The sequence below is a fragment of the Anolis sagrei genome, chromosome 9, assembly GCF_037176765.1.
Source record: "Anolis sagrei isolate rAnoSag1 chromosome 9, rAnoSag1.mat, whole genome shotgun sequence".
Classification (NCBI taxonomy): domain Eukaryota; kingdom Metazoa; phylum Chordata; class Lepidosauria; order Squamata; family Dactyloidae; genus Anolis; species Anolis sagrei.
The window spans coordinates 19,150,440-19,170,208 of record NC_090029.1 but is presented as its reverse complement, the minus strand read 5'-3'; the positions used below and the strand labels follow the sequence as shown (position 1 = coordinate 19,170,208).

The following is a 19,769-nucleotide window of genomic DNA, read 5'->3' as shown; positions in this document are numbered from 1 at the left end:
CTTTGCAACTCGAAAGACAGTTGCATCTGTCAAGTAGGAAAATTAGGTACCACCTTGTGTGGGGAGGCTAAATTAACTAATTTATGAGGCCATAAAAAAGACTCCAGCAAAGCACTCCAGCAGGGAAGCATGCGGGGAATGCGGAAGTACTTAATCAGTGTCGCAGATGGACGATGAAAGCGACAGCTCCCCTGGCGGCCAGAAAAAGTTAAATAGCCTCTGTGTTTGTCTGTATACGTTGTATGTCAATTGGCATTGAATGTTTGCCATATATGTGTACATTGTAATCTGCCCTGAGTCCCCTGCAGGGCGAGAAGGGCGGAATATAAATACTGGGAGGAATATAAAAGCTGTAAATAAATAAATAATATTTCCTATTGCTGCTTTATTGCCCTGTCACTAAAGCTTGGTCCCACAGTCAAGTTTTGACCATCCTTCTAAAGGACAGGAGGGAGAGGGCCGACCTGATCTTACCAGGAAGGGAATTCCATAACCGGGGAGCAATCACCGAGAAGGCCCTGTCTCTTGTCACCACCAATCGTGCCTGTGACAATGGTGGGACGGAAAGCAGGGCCTCCCCGGAGGATCTTAAACCTGTGCCTTCAAGGGAAGTGTGACCCCATCCAGCACAGGTTGCAACCCTATACCCTGTTTGCCTTGCAACTGACCAAGAAGATCTCTGTCTTGTCTGGATTCAACTTTAATTTGCTTGCCTTCATCCAGACCATCACAGCGGTTCAGGACCTCACTACCTCTGAGGATGCTTGCCATAGATGCTTGCCATAGAGGTCTCTTCCTTTCTGTTGAAATTGTCCACATGCTTGTGGATTTCAATGGCTTCTCTGTGTAGTCTACTTCAACCAGGGAGGTCAGCCGTGGTGGAGCGCCTGGTGAATCAGCCTGGACACAGCATATTATTTGAGAACACAGAAATGCTGGACCACTCTCACAACCACCATGTCGGACTACACAGAGAAGCCATTGAAATCCACAAGCATGTGGACAATTTCAACAGAAAGGAAGAGACTATGAAAATGAACAAAATCTGTATTATGAACAAAACCAGTATTAAAAAACTCTAAAATTACAACAGCAAAACAACAGAGAGGAAACAACCAGGCACATCTTAACACCTCTCAACAGGGGAATTTCCCAGGCTCAGGCAGACCTTCAAATGCTAATGAAGGTGGTCAGTTGAAACATTCACACCTAGCTCCAGCAGACAAGAGTCCTTTGTCTCATCCCACAGATATATAAACCCTTTTTCCTAGTTCCAAAACACCTCACTACCTCTGAGGATGCTTGCCATAGATGCAGGCGAAACGTCAGGAGAAATGCCTCTAGAACATGGCCACATAGCCCGAAAAAATCCACAAGAACCTATTGATGGATCTGGACCAAACTCTACACGAAGACTCAATATGCCCAAATGTGAACACTGGTGGAGTTTGGGGGAAAATAGAATCTTGACATTTGGGAGTTGTAGTTGCTGGGATTTATAGTTCCCCTACAATCACAGAGCATTCCGAACCCCACCAACGATAGAATAGGGCCAAACCTCCCACACAGAACCCCCATGTGGGCCACAGCAACGCGTGGCAGGGGATGGCTGGTAATAATAATTATTATTATTATTGTTATTATTATCATATTCCCTTGTCATAACCATACTGCATCTCATTCATGGAAGAGAACATCATGAGATCATAGAATTGTGGCGTTGGAAGAGACCCCAAGGGCTATTCAGTCCAACTCCACTCTGCCAGGCAGGAAGACACAATCTAAGCCTTCCCGACAGATGCCCACCCACCCTCTGCTTAAAGGCCTCCCTCCTTAATTCCTCCCCGCAGCTCACTGGACAAGCTCTTCGCCGACATCCAGCCCGAAGCCGCCTCGCAGTTGCCCCATGCACCAGGGGACGAGGCCCTCGGCAGCTCCCGCCATCTCCTTCCTGGCTCCAGTCCTCTTCAAGGCCGGGCTGCGGGGAAGGAAAATCCGGTTGCACCTCCGTCTCAAGCCGGTAATACATGGAGGTGTTACACACAATACTGCCCGGTCCAGAAACACCAGCTGCATGTTGATAGTTCCGACCACAACAAAGGTCACCCCTATTGGTGACATTTTCTTTCCTGTGACTATGGAGGAATCATTCTACATCAGGCATGGGCTGAACATCAAGCAAAAAGTGGGTGCTAGAAACAATATCATACGAAAGAGAGATATTGACAAGCTGGAATGTGTCCAGAGGAGGGCGACTAAAATGATCAAGGGTCTGGAGAACAAGCCCTATGAGGAGCGGCTTAAGGAACTGGGCATGTTTAGCCTGAAGAAGAGAAGGCTGAGAGGAGATATGATAGCCATGTATAAATATGTGAGAGGAAGCCACAGGGAGGAGGGAGCAAGCTTGTTTTCTGCTTCCTTGGAGACCAGGACACGAAACAATGGCTTCAAACTACAAGAGAGGAGATTCCATCTGAACATGAGGAAGAACTTCCTGACTGTGAGAGCCATTCAGCAGTGGAACTCTCTGCCCCGGAGTGTGGTGGAGGCTCCTTCTTTGGAGGCTTTTGAACAGAGGCTGGATGGCCATCTGTCAGGGGTGATTTGAATGCAATATTCCTGCTTCTTGGCAGGGGTTGGACTGCATGGCCCATGAGGTCTCTTTGATTCTATGATTCTATTATTCTATGAAAGCTGACTGGCACAACCTGGGGATCACAACCAGACACAGTTAAGACATCTGCCCTTGCGCTGTGCTACTCTGCTGCTGAGTACGCATGCCCAGCGTGGAACACATCTCACCACACTAAAACAGTGGATGTGGCTCTGAATGAGACATGCCGCATTATCACGGGGTGTCTGCGCCCTACACCACTGGAGAAATTGCACTGCTTAGCCGGTATTGCACCACCTGACATCCGCCGGGAAGTAGCAGCCAATAGTGAAAGGACCAAGGCAGAGACATCTCCAGCTCATCCCTTGTTTGGGTATCAGCCAGCACGTCAAAGACTTAAATCTAGAAATAGTTTTCTAAGATCTACAGAGACACTCGCTGGAACACCCCAGCAAGCAAGAGTCCAAAAGTGGCAGGCTCAAACCCAGAACCTAAATCAATGGCTGATACCAAATGAGAGACTCCCCCCTGGGCACACAGAAGACTGAGCGACTTGGAAGGTGCTGAACAAACTGCGCTCTGGCACCACGAGATGCAGAGCCAACCTTAAGAAACGGGGCCACAAAGTGGAATCCACGATATGCGAGTGTGGAGAAGAGCAAACCACTGACCACCTGCTGCAATGCAACCTGAGCCCTGGCACATGCACAATGGGGGACCTTCTTGCAGCAACGCCAGAAGCACTCCAAGTGGCCAGATACTGGTCAAAGGACATTTAATCAACTGCCAAACTCACAAATTTGTATTTTGTCTGTTTGTTTGCTTTGTTCTGTTAGAAATGTAATATAATTTGACTGGTTGTCCTGACATGACAAATAAATAATAAATGGGCCAACTTTGGCCCTCCTCCCTCCATGTGTTTTGGACTCCAACTCCTATCTTTCCTAACAGCTTCAGACCCTTTCCTTTTCCCCCTCTGCCGCTTGAGTGGTCAGCAAGTTCAGCAGCTCAGCGGTTTAACCCGCTGCACCACCAAGGGCTCCAGATTTTAATATATATTTCAATATATACTAGCTGTCCTGTCACCATTGCTGTGGCCCAGACTGTGTATATGTGTTTTGTGTGTGTGTATTTGTGTATATGTGTGTTTACGTGTATGTGGTTTTGTGCATGCGTTGTAATGTAATTTTTGTTTTTTTTTTGGCTTTTTAAGTGTCTTCTGCTCTGTTTTTCAGTGTTTTTATGAGTGGTGGTCACCCGTTGGCCTGAGAGGTGTATTGTGTCCAAATTTGGTGTCAATTCATCCAGTGGTTTTGAGTTATGTTAATCCCACAAACAAACATTACATTTTTATTTATATAGATTTTATAGAAATACATTTAATATGTATAGCTGTGGTATTTTTACGATGTTTATGTGTTTTGATTATTCTGTAACCTGTCTTGAACCACGTGGAGAGTTGGGTAAGAAATACAATTATTATTTGAAACACAACAAGATGAGTCCACAGCAGACAAGATCACTCTGCTGGTTGTTGTATTGGATCATACGTCAGACACTTCCCAAGTGTCTAGGACTGTGTGATGTATCGGCAAATAATGAGTGCAGATCCCAGTAAGGTGGCCTTTTGCAGCTGGCAGATAGTATTTTTGTCAGCGCCAATTGTGTTTAAGTGCAGGCCAAGGTCTTGAGGCACTGCACCCAGTGTGCCGATCACCACTGGGACTCCCTTGACTGGCTTGTGCCAGAATCTTTGCAGTTCGATCTTTAAATCCTCATATTGTGTCAGCTTTTCCAGTTTTTCCCTTCGGGGTGAGAAGGGTGGCATATAAATGTCGCAAATAAATAAATAGCCACATCTTCAACTTTTTCCTGAAGGAAAGGAAGGAATCCGTTGACCTAATTTCACTGGAGAGCAAGTTCCACAGGCGGTAGGCCACTGCCGAAAAGGCCCGCCGAGAAGGCCCTGCCTGCTACTTTCTGGCGGGTGTCAGGTGGTGCGATACCAGCGAAACAGTGCGATTTCTGCAATGGTGTAGGGCGTAGACATCAAATTATAATGCAGCATGTCTCATTAAGAGCTATGTCCACTGTTTTAACATAGTGAGATGTGTTCCACTCGACATTCGTATTCAGCAGAGGAGCAGCAAAGTGCAAGGGCAGATGTATTCACTGTGTCTGGTTGTGATCCCCAGGTTGTGCCAGTCAGCTTTCGTATTATATTATTTATAGCGCCCACTTTTTGCTTGTTATTCAAGCAGTGTTTCTTATATATAAGTCAGAACTGGGTGGGTGGGTGACATTTCAGAGGAAGGAACTGGCCAAGACACCTTTTTGTGTATTCCTTGCCTTCAAAAAAGGATAAGAATCTCGAAGTCAGCTGCACACAAAAGGAGTGAAAGTGCTTTAAAGCAATTACATCAGTTTAACATAACAATCGCTGGCTCTGTAGTTACAACCACTTTAGGGCCATTGACTTAAATGAGTTTAAAATCTGATTAGCTCAGCTGTATTTGGTTTTGAATGCAGCTGTTAATCTTTCCAGGTAACTAATAGTAAAGGATTTAGCTTTGTATTGTAACCCCAGAGGTACTTACAGACAGGAATACACACCTTTTGAAGAAAATAATTGAGTCCTGTGTTAAAGGCTCACCTTTTTGTTATATGTATTGACGAAGGCTTTGATGGCCGGAATCACTGGGTTACTGTGAGTTTTCCGTACTGTCAGTCCATGTTCCAGAAGCATTATCTTCTGACGTTTCGCCTACATCTATGGCAGGCATCCTCAGAGGTTGTGAGGCCTGTTGGAAACTAGGCAAGTGGGGATTATATATCTGTGGGATGTCCAGAACTCTTGCCTGTTTGAGGCAGGTGTGAATGTTGTTATTGACCACCTTGCTTAGCATTTAATGGCCTTGTAGTTTCAAAACAGACGAGATTTCTGGAGATTCCACAGATATATAAACCCCACTTGCTTAGTTTCCAACAGACCTCGCAACTTCTGAGGATGCCGGCAATAGATCCATAGATGTAGGCAAAACATCAGGAGAGAATGCTTCTGAAACAGCATGGAGGAGCTTCTTCTGACAGCTCCAGCTCCTCATGCGGGGACATAAGGGAAGCCTCCCACAAGGATGATAACATTTCAAAATATTTGGGCCTCCCCTGGGCAACGTCCTTGCAGACGGCCAATTTTCTCACACCAGAAGCGACTTGCAGTTTCTCAAGTACGCTCCTGACTCTTTACTTTTTATTTTAAACCCTCCAAATAGATACATCCTCTGCTCATGTCCAGCATTTATTTTTAAAGTTTTAACTATTCCATTTGGCAGAGCCATAGGTTTTTTAACTCATGTGTATTATTGTCTACTTATGAGTTACATTAATTGTATTGTTTATTTTGTTTATTGCTGTTGTTTTTGATGTGCTGTTGGGCTTGGCCTCATGTAAGCCGCTTCGAGTCCCTTGGGGAGATGGTGGCGGGGTATAAATAAAGTTTTATATTATTATTATTATTGTTATTATTATTATTATGGAGCCCCCGGTGGCACAGTGGGTTAAACCCCTGTGCCGGCAGGACTGAAGACCGACAGGTCACAGGTTCGAATCCGGGGAGAGGCGGATGAGCTCCCTCTATCAGCTCCAGCTCCTCATGCAGGGACATGAGAGAAGCCTCCCACAAGGATGATAAAAACATCCAATCATCCGGGCATCCCCTGGGCAATGTCCTTACAGATGGCCAATTCTCTCACACCAGAAGTGACTTGCAGTTTCTAAAGACAAAAAAAGTATTATTATTATTTCTGGCATTGGAGAGAGATTGGCTGGTGACTGCTGGAAGAGCGCTTTGGTTTTTTTGATGTTTAATGACAGGCCGAGCTTCTTGTATGCTTCTGCAAAGGTGTGGCTTGTAGGTCTTCTTCTGAATGTGCACAGACAATATTGTCATCAGCATACTGGAGTTCTGTAACAGATGTTGTTGTGACCTTGGTTTTGGCTTTCAGTCTGCTGAGGTTAAATAGCTTGCCATCTGTCCAAGAGATGATTTCCACTCCAATGCTCCAGTGGGATTCCTTCCCAGGTGATCTTCATAGCTCGGGATGCTTGTCTGTTCTTAAGGTGAAAGGCACATGTCTGTGTTTTAGATAGATTAGGGATCAGCTGGTTTGCCCTGTAATAGGCAGTAAGAGCACCTAGAGCTTCAGAGAGCTTCTGTTCAACCATCTCAAAGCTCCCTGCTTGGGTGGTGATGGCACGATCATCAGCATAGATGAAACTCTCTGTCCCTTCTGGCAGTGGCTGGTCATTTGTGTAGATGTTGAACATGGATGGAGCAAGCACGCTCCCCTGAGGCAGATGCCAGTCAGCTTTCGTATGATATTGTTAGTTCCTCAGCTGGAAGGTGTTTAGAGTGGCTTGTAGTCTTCTTCTGAATGCGCACAGACAACGTTGTCATCAGCATACTGGAGTTCTATAACAGAACTCCAGTATGCTTCGGAGAGCTTCTGTTCAACCATCTCAAAGCTCCCTGCTTGAGCGGTGATGGCACAATCATCAGCATAGATGAAACTCTGTCCCTTCTGGTAGTGGCTGGTCATTTGTGTAGATGTTGAACATGGATGGAGCGAGCACGCTTCCCTGAGACAGATGCCAGTCAGCTTTCGTATGATATTGTTAGTTCCTCAGCTGGAAGGTGTTTAGAGTGGCTTGTAGTCTTCTTCTGAATGCGCACAGACGACGTTGTCATCAGCATACTGGAGCTCTATAACAGAAGTTGTTGCGACCTTGGGTTTGGCTTTCAGTCTGCTGAGGTTAAATAGCTTGCCGTCTGTCCGATAGAAGATTTCCACTCCGGTGGGAAGCTTCCTGTCAACAAGGTGAAGTATCATAGCGATGAAGATGGACAATAAAGTTGGGGGAACAACACATCCCTGTTTGACACCTGATTCCATCTTAAATGAGTCACTTTTAGGGGACTATTCCTACTCTGTATATGAGGATAACCGTTTGTATAAGTTCCTCAGCTGGAAGGTGTTTTGAGTGGCTTGAAGGTCTTCTTCTGAATGCGCACAGAGGACGTTGTCATCAGCATACTGGAGTTCTATAACAGATGTTGTTGCGACCTTGGGTTTGGCTTTCAGCCTGCTGAGGTTAAATAGCTTCCCGTCTGTCCGATAGAAGATTTCCACTCCGGTGGGAAGCTTCCCATCAACAAGATGAAGCATCATAGCAATGAAGATGGACAAGAAAGTTGGGGCAATAACACATCCCTGTTTAACACTTGATTCCATCTTAAATGAGTCACTTTTAGGGGACTATTCCTACTCTGTATATGAGGATAACCATTTGTATAAGTTCCTCAGCTGGAAGGTGTTTGGAGTGGCTTGTAGGTCTTCTTCTGAATGCGCACAGACGATGTTGTCATCAGCATAATGGAGTTCTATAACAGAACTCCAGTATGCTTCGGAGAACTTCTGTTCAACCATCTCAAAGCTCCCTGCTTGGGTGGTGATGGCACGATCATCAGCATAGATGAAACTCTCTGTCCCTTCTGGCAGTGGCTGGTCGTTTGTGTAGATGTTTATTATTTATTTATTTATTTATTTACTGTGCTTATAGACCGCTGTTCTCAGCCCAGGGGCGACTCACAGCGGTGTACAACATGGAGAGGATAGGTGCAAATTACAAGACATAATCTAACAACAAACTAGCAATATCAAAAACATCGTCATCAACAACATCAACAATCTCAATATCAATAATACAAAAAGTCATTGTGGAGCGAGCACGCTCCCCTGAGGCAGATGCCAGTCAGCTTTCGTATGATATTGTTAGTTCCTCAGCTGGAAGGTGTTTAGAGTGGCTTGTAGGTCTTCTTCTGAATGCGCACAGACGACGTTGTCATCAGCATACTGGAGTTCTATAACAGAACTCCAGTATGCTTCGGAGAGCTTCTGTTCAACCATCTCAAAGCTCCCTGCTTGGGTGGTGATGGCACGATCATCAGCATAGATGAAACTCTCTGTCCCTTCTACTGGAGTTCTATAACAGATGTTGTTGTAAACTTGATTTTGCCTTTCAGTCTGCTGACGTTAAATAGCTTGCCATCTATCCGAGAGATTATTTCCACTCTGGTGGGAAGCTTCCCATCAACAACTAGGACTCCCATAGATAGCATTGAGCCAAGGCATTTCAAGTGATGCCAAACTCATTGAGTTCTGCAGTGTAGCTGCACCCTAACTTGGTTCTCGCTTTGGCCTTGAACGTGAGTTTATTCACTATTCTGCTGGGGAACCAATCAGCGAGGAGAAGAGCTGCGGGAGGAGAGTGATGAACGGCGGAATCAGACGGGCCCGTTTGTGATTGGTCGGCCGCAATTTCCGGCCGGGCCAATGGGAGCGTGGCGCGCGCGCGGGAACGGGTCTACAAAGTTGCGGGTCAGTTTTTAAAAAGTCCTCCTCGAGGTCGGAAGGGTTGTCTTGGCGGAGATGGTGCGGACCAAGGCGGACTGCGGAGGAACCGGCGGGGCTTACCGGAAAGGCAAGAAAGAGACACATATCTTGTGTGTGGGGGAGTGTCTGTGTGTTGCTGTGGTGGTGCATCTACACTGGGACATTTAATGCGGGTTGATTCCGCTTTACCTGCCCTGGCTCAAGGCTATAGGACTTTGGGAGTTGTAGTTTGGCGAGACCCCAGCAGTATTTGGCAAAAAAAGGTAAAGTTCCCATAAAACTGAAACTTGTACAATTCCATCGCAATTAAAGCGATGTCAAGCCGCTTTAATTCTGCGGTGTAGAAGCAATTTTAAGTCGGTTGCCCTATTGCTGTGTTTTCTGGGTAGAAAGGAGGTGATTTTGCCTTCCTCTGAGGCTGAAAGAGTGTTGCAGAGTTTTGAGCCTTGTCTGGTTAAAGAGTGCTGGTTCCACACCAAACTACAACTCCCAGGAAGGAATATATATATATTTGTAATAATATTCCCACCAAAATGTCTCCAAACCAATCGATAACTGATGTGAATTTTAGACTTTGCTTAAAGAGTGCTGGTTCCACACCAAACTATAACTCCCAGGAAGGAAAAATATATTTTCATAATAATATTCTCACAAAAAAATGCCTCCAAACCAATCGATAACTGATGTGAATTGTAGACTTTGGCTAAAGAGTTCTGGTTCCACACCAAACTACAACTCCCAGGAAGGAAAAAACTATATTTTCGTAATAATCTCACCAAAATGCCTCCAATCGTTAATGGATGTGAATTGTAGACTTTGGTTAAAGAGTGCTGGTTCCACAACAAACTACAACTCCCAGGAAGGAAAAAATATCTTTTCGTAAAAATATTCTTTCCAAAATGTTTCCAAACCAATCGATAACTGATGTGAATTGTAGACGTTGGTTAAAGAGTGCTGGTTCCACACTAAACTACAACTCCCAGGAGGGAAAAAAGATATTTTCATAATAATATTCTCACCATAATGCCTCCAAACCAATCGATATCTGATGTGTTGTGGACTTTGGTTAAAGAGTGCTGGTTCCACACCAAACTACAGCTCCCAGGAAGGAATATATGTATGTATGTAATGTATGTATGTATGTATGTAATAATATTCTCACCAAAATGCCTCCAAACCAATCAATAACTGATGTGAACTGTAGACGTTGGTTAAAGAGTGCTGGTTCCACAACAACTCCCATGAAGGAAAAACTATATTTTCATAATAATATTCTCGCCAAAATGTCTCCAAAGCAATTGATAACTGATGTGAATTGTAGACCTCCAACAACATCATTCCCTGTGTTTCTAAAATATTTTTCGCTTGATTAAGAAGCTTTGAAAGTGCCTGCTTTTCATATTTTGGTTAGCCAATAATGCTATAAGTCAGGCCTGGGCCAACTTGGGCCCTCCAAGTGCTTTGGACTTCAACTCCCACCATTCCTAACAGACTCAGGCCCCTTCTTACAAGAGAGTTGTGTTGCTGAGTTTTTAGCCTTGTCTTGTTACAGAGTGTTGGTTTCACACCAAACTACAACTCCCAGGAAGGAAAAAATATATTTTTGTAATAATATCCTCACCAAAATGTTTCCAAAGCAATCGATAAATGATGTGAATTATAGACCTCCAACACCATAATTCTGTGTTTTTAAAATACTTTTTGCTTGGTTAAGAAGCTTCGAAAGTGGCTACTTTTCATATTTTGGTTAGCTAATAATGCTATAAGTCAGGCCTGGGCCAACTTGGCCCCTTCAAGTGCTTTGGACTCCAACTCCCACAATTCCTAACAGCCTCGGGCCCTTTCCTTTTTCCCCTCATCCACTTAAGTGGTGATGGCACGATCGTCAGCATAGATTAAATTCTCCCTAAGGAAGAAATAGATCAATTTGGGCCCTCTGAGTGTTTTGGACTTCGACTCCCACCATTCCTAACAGCCTCAGGCCCCTTCCTTTTCCCCTTCAAGCACTTAAGTTGTTACACTACTATGAATATAAACAAGATTATAAATGGTAAAGTTAGTTGAAATTAGTTTAGTTATAATTTAAAACTATATCTCCCTGGTGGTGCAGTGGGTTAAATCGCTGAGCTGCTGAAATTGCTGACCAAATGATTGGCAATTTGAATTCGGGGAGCGGCCTGAGGTCCTATCGTTAGCCCAGATCCTGTCAACCTAGCAGTTTGAAAACATCCAAATGTGAGTAGATCAATAGATAGCACTTCGGCAGGAAGGCAACTGCGCTCCATGCAGTAATAATAATAATAATAATAATAATAATAATACTTTATTTATACCCCACCACCATCTCCCAAGGGGACTCAGGGCGGCTTACATGATGCCAAGCCCAGCAAGACAGTAAAACAATATAACACAAGAACACAACAGAAAATAAAAAATAAAATACAAAAACCAATATAAATAAATAGAACAAACAATATAAAGTCAGAACATTGAAACACAGAAAATTGATCACAGTGGGCAGGGCGAATTGCGAAACATTAACATATAAAACACTGGGTGAGAGAGCCAAGTAATCTATCAAGGACAGGGGATCCGGCCTTGGAGGTGTCTACAGACAATGCTGGCTCTTCCGCTTAGAAATGGATGCAACTAGACTTAATGTCAGGGGAAACCTTTACCTTTAATTTAAAACTGTATTGTTTTTGAAAAGTTTCACAAATTAAATACTATTGTTTGAAGAAATAATTGATGTTTGTATCCCCATTGTATGAGACTTTAATGGTTTCCTTCTTTTAACGGCAGTGGTTGCTGCAAGGGCTCCACGGAAGGTACTTGGCTCTGGAAGTGCCAATTTAACATCATCTCCTCCCTCACGGAAAGGTAAGTGTGGGTTGGTAGGACTGGTTCTTTATTGGCTTACGGTTGGAGTATGAGTCATTTAATACTTGTAAGATAACATGTAATTGGCCTCCATTAGAGCCTTCTGCTCCCAGACTCTTCAACGAGCAACACTACCATATATACTTGAGTATAAGCCAAATTTTTCAGCCCTTTTTAGTCTGAAAAAGCCCCCCTTGGCTTATACTCAAGCCAAAGTTATTTATTATTTTACTCTGTTATTGTTATTGCTTTTTTATTTATTATTTATTTAAAACATTTCTATCTCGTCCTTTTCGACCTCCATGGAGGGACTCAGAACGGCTTCCAACCCAATTTAGAAAAAAGGAAAGGTAAATACTCTGTCCCCAGTAGTTGTGCAACACAAATGCCTGTTCAAATCTATACCTCCAAAAGTGGAAAAAGTCATTTTCACGGACAGCTTCTCATTTATAAATGCTTTCCTCAATTGGGGCTCATGGGATGCCTTCTTTACAGTCTTTCCTGCATTGTGTGAAAGCCTTTACTTCCGCTGCTGGTTTGCACATTTTTAATCCACTACATTTTACACATGCTATGCTGCATCTTTTATATTAATATTTCTGTTATGTTGACCGTGTATTTTGTAGGCTACATTGAACACTCTTAAAGATAAAGATTCCCCATGACATTGAGTCTAGTCGTTTCTAACTCTGGGGTTGGTGCTTGTGGTGAAGTGTAAATTTTTAACTTGCAGTTATGTATAATTATAGATAGACGTTTTAAAGGGTAAGTATTTAAGTTGCATAACAAAGGGGGATGATAGCCAGCTCAGCTCATGTTGAGCTGGGTTACCATGGAAACAGGGGCGGAGCCAACTGCCACTTGGCAGGGCAGCCATTTTAAAACAGTTAGTCTATAGTCTGTGAACTGCAGGAGTGGCTGGTTCTGTTGAGTAGTGAGAACCAGGAAGGCAATCCGTAGTTTAAAAACTACAGGCAAAGGCTGATTCTATAGTAGTGAGAATTAGTAAGGTTTTGGCTTTTAGCCTGAGTAGTTTAAATAAGTTGAGTTGACTTAATTATATTAATACAGTGGTTCTCAACCTTCCTAATGCTGCGACCACTTTACATGGTTCCTTATGTTGTAGTGACCCCCAACCATGAAATTATTTTTGTTGCTATTTCATAACTGTAATTTTGCTACTGTTATGAATCATCATGTAAATATCTGATTTGCAGGATGTATTTTCATTCACTGGACCAAATTTGGCACAAATGCCCAGATTTGAATACTGGTGGGCTTGGGGAGGGGGTTGTTTTTGTCATTTGGGAGTTGTAGTATTAGGATTTGGCGCAAATACCTGATATGCCCAAATGTGAATACTTGTGGGGTTGGAGGAAGGATTGATATTGTCATTTGGGAGTTGTAGTTGCTGGGATTTATAGTTCACCTACAGTCAAAGAGCATTCTGAACTCCACCATCAGTGGAATTGAACCAGTCTTGGCACACAGTATTCCCATGACCAACAGAAAATACTGGAAGGGTTTGGTGGGCATTGACCTTAAGTTTTGGAGTTGTAGTTCACCTTCATCCAGAGAGCACTGTGTACTCAAACAGTGACGGACCTGGACCAAACTTGGCATGAAAACTCTATATGCCCAAATGTGAACTCTGGTGGAGTTTGGGGGGAAACAGACCTTGACGAGTGAGAGTTGTAGTTGCTGGAATTTATAGTTCACCAACAATCAAAGAGCATTTCTGATCCCCACCAACGATAGAATGGGCCAAACGTACCACACAGAACCCGCAACATAAAATACTGTGTTTCCTGATGGTCTTTGGTGACCCCTCTAACACCCCCTTGTGGGCCCCCCAGGGCTCCCGACCTCCAGGTTGAGAAACGCTGTATTAATAGTTAATGAATGAGAGAAAGGGTGAGAGAAACCCAGTAAGGATCTCTATTGCAACAGAAACATCACAAAGAAAGAATAAGCTTGTAACTGAAGTAATCTATTAAGGGAAGAAACACAATTTGAAGAAAAATAAGTTGGAAACCTGTTTAGTGAAAGGGAGAGTCCTTTCTAGAGTTGTTTAAGAAGAGTTATAAATGTAATTTTTGAAGATATGTAGGAAACATTGAATCCATCACGCTTCTTCTACATTTCAATAAACTTGTTACTGTTTTTCCTAAAGCCTTGTCCCTGTTACATTTGCTTTCTAAGTTAAGTAACGCTACACAGAAGAAAGACCAAATCAATATTATTAGCTATAAGCTACGCTATCAATTTAATAAGCCTTTACAGAGTGGTGGCTCTTTTACAAATGGGTGGCCTCATCACAAATTAGTGGCATCTTCTAGAATCGTTACAGTGCTCCTCTCCATTTCTTAGCTGAAGAGCCGGCGTTGTCTGTAGACACTTCCAGAATCTTGTGGCCGGCATGACTGGAGCACCAATTGAACAGTTAAATTAGGTGACAAACAACAATTCTGGGCATAAATGTGCACACAAGCACACATAAAATAGATCTTATTATTTAGGTTTAATAGTTGTTGCTATCAACTATGCAAAAGTCAAGGAGTAAGTCCACACTAATCTATATGCGATTTTCCTGCTTCTTGGGAGGGGGTTGGACTGGATGGCCCACAAGATCTCTTCTAACTTTTATGATTCTGTGACTGTGTCTGTTGAGCTACACTCTTTCACAAAGCATGCTACAAATGATAAATATTTGTTAAATATTCAAACATGTCAGTAATCTATATTGAAAAACTAAGTTACCCATTGCTTATTTTTTGCACTACTTGTATATAAAATGGATACATTTTTACAAAATCTGGAGGAGACATTAACATCTGACTTAACTTGGCATACTCAAAATTCAGTTGGGAAAGCCCAGGTGAAAATCCAAAAACTTTACTGTTATGTTTTTATCCCAAGCGGCCTCAAGGGCAACTGAGAAATGAACAATAGGAGGAAGAGTTTATTATTATTTTACTATTTTATTTACTAATTTATTATTTTACTCTATTATTATTTTACTCTATTATTACATCCATTATTTTTTCTCTTTTTGTTATTTATTATTTTACTCTGTTATTACATATACATTATTTTACTCTATTATTATTGGAAGGATACGTAAGCACATTTACATTGAAGAAGATTAGAATAATGGTTTAATCAGAGTTAGACAGGCTTACCTTAAATTATGGTTTTATGTAAATATTCTAAAAACATTTAACTATGTAATATTATTGGTGTCTATTTTTATTTTGAAATTCACCAGTTGATGCTGCATTTCCCACCCTTGGCTTATATTCGAGTCAATACGTTTTCCCAGTTTTTTGTGGTTACATTGTGTGCCTCGTCTTATATTTGGGTTGGCTTATACTTGAGTATAACTAGGGATTATGGGAATTAAAATCCAAATTTTTGGAAGGCCAAAGATTTCCTTCCCCATCTCCTTATAATTATTTCTTTATTTTAATCTTTATTTAAATCACAGAAAATCAGATATAGAAAGAAACAATAAGAACCAAAGTAAAAAACAAAAAACAAACACAAGGCAAGTTTCTTTCAAATTATGAACATTACAGGCATGCGACAGCTTATTTTGTGAGATCTTGCCACTGTCCTGCCATAAGTCAGCTGCAGTAATAAACACCATGACATTTGTTTCTGGTTATATTTAAATAGAACTGTATTCTTAAAGCAAGACTTGCTCTTGTAAAAATAGAGTGTGTGGCAGGGAGCTCTCACTATCGTCTCTCTCAATTTAGAGGTAGGAAGGTGTGGAAAAACCCTGCTTGTTTCTCCCTAAAGTGGCTTTTCTGGGATTTTGTTTGATAGCCAACACGTGTGCCCCTATATTCTGAACACATGCAATATCTCATACGCTTAATCTATATAAATAAAAATGTAATGTTCATTTGTAGGATTAGCATAACTCATAAACCACTGGACAAATTGACACCAAATTTGGACACAAGACACCTATCAGGCCAACAAGTGTCCATCATTCATAAAAACACTGAAAAACACAGCAGAAGGGACTTAAAAACACCCAAAAAATCACAACGCATGTGCAAAATCACACACACACATATATGCATATATGCACACAAAACACATACACAGAAAGAGGGAAGGAAGGAGAGAAAGAAGGAAAGAAAGAGTAGAGAAGGAAGGAGAGAAAGAAAGAAAGATAGAAGGAAGGAAGGAGAGAAAGAGGGAAGGAAAGAAAGGTAGAGAAGGAAGGAAGGAGAGAAGGTGGGAGAGGAGGGAGAGAAAGAGGGAAAGAAGGAGGGAAGGAGAGAAAGAAAAGAAAGAAGGAAGGAGGGAGAGAAAGAAGGAGAGAAGGAAAGAAAAAAAGGTAGAGAAGGAAATAAAAAAGTGAAAGAGGAAGGAGAGAAGGAATGAAGGAAGGAAAGAGCCAAGGAAGGATGGAACCAAAGAGCAAAGGAAGTGAGAAAAGAAACAGGTAGAGAAGGAAGGAAGAAAAAGAGGGAAGGAAGGAAAGAGGAAGGGAAGGAAGGAGAGAAAGAAAGGAGGAGAAAGTGGGAGGGAAGGTTTGCAATAGTAACGCGTGGCAGGTACAGCTAGTGTGTGTGTGTGTGTGTGTATATACATACACACACACACACATATATATATAAACATATATATAAGTGGGACGCTTTAACTGTTTTTGTGGGTTTTTCTATTGATGTGTTCTTAATTCCATTCTATAGGGGAGAACAAATATGCTGGTGGCAATCCAGTCTGTGTGAGGCCAACACCACCATGGCAAAAAGGAATAGGCGAATTCTTTACTCAATCCTCAAAGCACTCGGAGAAGGAAAATCACATTTTGGACGATGAACAACCTGGGTGCAGCGGAATAGGAACAAGTAGTTGAAAGTAAGAAACACAGGCCATTAGGTTAACCACCCTAATAACCCTGTAGCAGCGTAACATGCTTTATTTTCTAACAATCGCTGAAATTCAGGCCTAAAGACTGGCAGAACTGCTTCAGATTTGGCTTTTGAGCCTATATGTAATTGTCCATCCGTCTTGATAAAAGTCAGAAGTCACAAAAATGGCATTGAATATAGAATGAACTTTTGGTAAAATGTATCAGGAGTCACAGGTAACGTTCTTCTCCGTAAACCGACCTTTTTGAGTTATATGTCTTATTCCTACATTTTATTAGTATTCGTCTTTGATATTTTAATATACTATATGCCTTCTAATATTATATCTTATCTGTGTTTTAACTGTGAGGAGAGGAGGGTAAGAAATTTGTTACTATCATCATCTAGAAACTGAAACTAGGGGACAGGAACCGTTTCTGGCCAAGTAGTAGAAGCAAACAGAGGTGTGTGAGAGTTTGTTATGTAGCCCTTTGTAAAAAGGTAAAGGTTTCCCCTTGAAATTAAGTCTACCCGAGTCCGACTCTAGGGAGTGGTGCTTATCTCCATTTCTAAGCCAAAGATCCGGTGTTGTCCATAGGCGCCTCCAAGGTCATATGGCCAGCATCACTGAATGGAGCACTGTTACTTTCCCGCCGAAGCAGTACCTATTGATCTATTCACATTAGGATGTTTTCGAACTGCTAGGTTGGCAGAAGCTGGGGCTAACAGCGGGAACTCACCCCATTCCCCGGATTCGAGCCACCAACCTTTTGGTCAGCAAATTCAGCAGCTCAGCGGTTTAACTTGCTGCGCAACCAGCGGGATCCTTCACTGTGTCACATAATGATGTGATGTCAATATCCACCAGTTCCTTGGCAGTGAGAATAAGGATATTGATCTATTCAAATTTGGATGTTTTCGAACAGCTAGGTTGGCAGAAGCTGGGGCTAACAATGGGATCTCACCCCCCCCCCCCATCCTGGGGATTCAAACCACCAACCATCCTGTCAGCTTAGCAGTTTAACCCACGGCCCCTAGCCCTTTGTATGATGTATATGATTTGTATTTTATTGATTGTTTTTTTAATGTTGTGTTATTGATGTTTTGTTTGATGTATTTTGGGCTTGGACTCATGTAAGCCGTGCCGAGTCCCTTGGGGAGATGGTACCGGGGTACAAATAAAGTTATTATTATTATTATTATTATTATTATTATTATTATTAGTGGTACTCCCCCCCCCCCCCCCCAAATCTGCTTTGAAATTCTATAATAATTTAGATTTGCATTTTGAGCAGCTCCAAGGATTGCAAGCAAAGGGAAAGAGAGTCTTTGTATTACAATGCTGCAATGCCAGCACAATTTTGGATTTGGGATACTGACTTCCATATGATTTTCTTTCCTTTTCAGGGTTTGTCCCCTGCTTCCCTATGTGGATCCCACAGAAGATGACCAAAACTTACTTAGGCTCACCTCTTCTGCTGGCAGATCTTGGCATGCTCTTATAATGACAATGGTACACTTATGTATATATATATTCTGAATTTGTTTTGAGTAAAGGCTTTATAAAGACCTCCTAGGCTGTTTTGTTTACTAAAATGACCTAAAACTTGAATAGCCATTAAGTGAATGGAAATCAATATTTCCTGGGCGTTTAGGTACCGATAAGCAACGCATTGCTTGGTAGATAGGGAAATTATGCTAAATGCTGTTTGCTTCTTTATGCACTTATGAAATACTTGTGCCATATGACTGTTAATAAACTTTTTGTAAAAAATATTTGTATTATTAACATCTGTTTTTCTCTTTTGGTCACTAAATGTAAGATCAAGATGATTTCTTTGTAAGAAGAAGAACTTTATTTTTCTCCCTCGCCTCCATCTCCCCGAGGGGATTTGGGGCGGCTTACATGGGGCCAAGCCCAAAGCAACATACAATTAAAGACAGAACAATCTATACAAATAAAAATGTAATGTTCATTTGTGGGATTAATATAACTCAAAAACCACTGGATGAATTGACACCAAATTCGACACCTACTACCCCAAGAAGTGACCATCACTCATAAAAAATTGATTTTGTCATTTGGGAGTTGTAGTTGCTGGAATTTATAGTTCACCTACAATCAAAGAACATTCTGAACTCCACCAACAATGGAATTGAACCAAACTTGGCACACAGAACTCCCATGATCAACAGAAAATACTAGAAGGGTTTAGTGAGCATTGACCTTGAATTTTGGAGTTGTAGTTCACCTACATCCAGAGAGCACTGTGGACTCAATGATAGATCTGGACCAAACTTGGCATGGATACTCAATATGCCTAAATATGAACACAGATGGAATTTGGGGGAAACAGACCTTGACATTTGGGAGTTGTAGATACCGGGATTTATAGTTCACCTACAATCAAAGAGCATTCTGAACCCCACAAATGACAGAATTGGGGCAAACTTCCCACACAGAACCTCTATAGCGAACAGAAAATACTTCACCATCCAGTTCAACTCCCTTCACCAGGGCAAGAAAACATAAGCAACACCCTTATAACTGATCCCTATATAATATATCACCAAATATCACGCCGCTGGACACCACTATAAAGGAATGTATGTGATATCACACCCAGTGACGCGAGGCTGGAGGCTTATTGATAATGGGTCTGGGCAGGATGGTTCTTCCCCCAAAGATTCCCTTTTTTGTCACGAATCCTACCCCCGTGCCTCCAATTTGGTAGCGAGATGTAAATAGGTATGTGTAATGGTAGAATGAACTCTACTTGTCTTTTATTCTTTTGGTTTAAAGCTGCTACCAACCCAAGTTTCCTTAGGATTTCTGAAATGAGTTTCTGAGGTAACCTTTTCCCACTTCTGCCAACACTGCTCTTCCCCTAGCTCCCAGAATGACTATTTGGATAAGAAGCCTTTCTGTAGTATCAGGATGTTAAAGTT

General features: G+C 42.1%; 2 protein-coding genes across 2 annotated transcripts in view; one reads left to right on the top strand and one right to left on the bottom strand.

The window, feature by feature from the left end:
- Positions 1 to 2,005, bottom strand: part of TRIP4 (thyroid hormone receptor interactor 4) — a 65,858-nt gene extending 63,853 nt beyond the window's left edge. The window contains exon 1 of the mRNA XM_067471315.1: positions 1,856 to 2,005. Within this exon, the coding sequence (XP_067327416.1) occupies positions 1,856 to 1,944 (89 nt within the window). The 5' untranslated portion in view covers positions 1,945 to 2,005. The remainder of the gene's footprint in view (positions 1 to 1,855) is intronic.
- Positions 2,006 to 9,024: 7,019 nt separating this feature from the next.
- On the top strand, positions 9,025 to 18,596 carry PCLAF (PCNA clamp associated factor). The gene is made up of 4 exons (XM_060755598.2): positions 9,025 to 9,154; positions 11,869 to 11,946; positions 16,659 to 16,827; positions 18,228 to 18,596. Exons 1-3 carry the CDS (start codon positions 9,103 to 9,105, stop codon positions 16,823 to 16,825), a joined length of 297 nt encoding a protein of 98 aa, XP_060611581.1. The 5' UTR covers positions 9,025 to 9,102; the 3' UTR covers positions 16,826 to 16,827; positions 18,228 to 18,596.
- Positions 18,597 to 19,769: the final 1,173 nt, after the last annotated feature.

Coding starts and splice junctions, on each gene's coding strand:
- PCLAF (XM_060755598.2), top strand. CDS start 9,103: ATGGTGCGGACCAAGGCGGACTGCGGAGGAACCGGCGGGGCTTACCGG. Junction 9,155..11,868: donor CGGCGGGGCTTACCGGAAAG/GCAAGAAAGAGA, acceptor TTTTAACGGCAG/TGGTTGCTGCAAGGGCTCCA. Junction 11,947..16,658: donor ATCTCCTCCCTCACGGAAAG/GTAAGTGTGGGT, acceptor TCCATTCTATAG/GGGAGAACAAATATGCTGGT.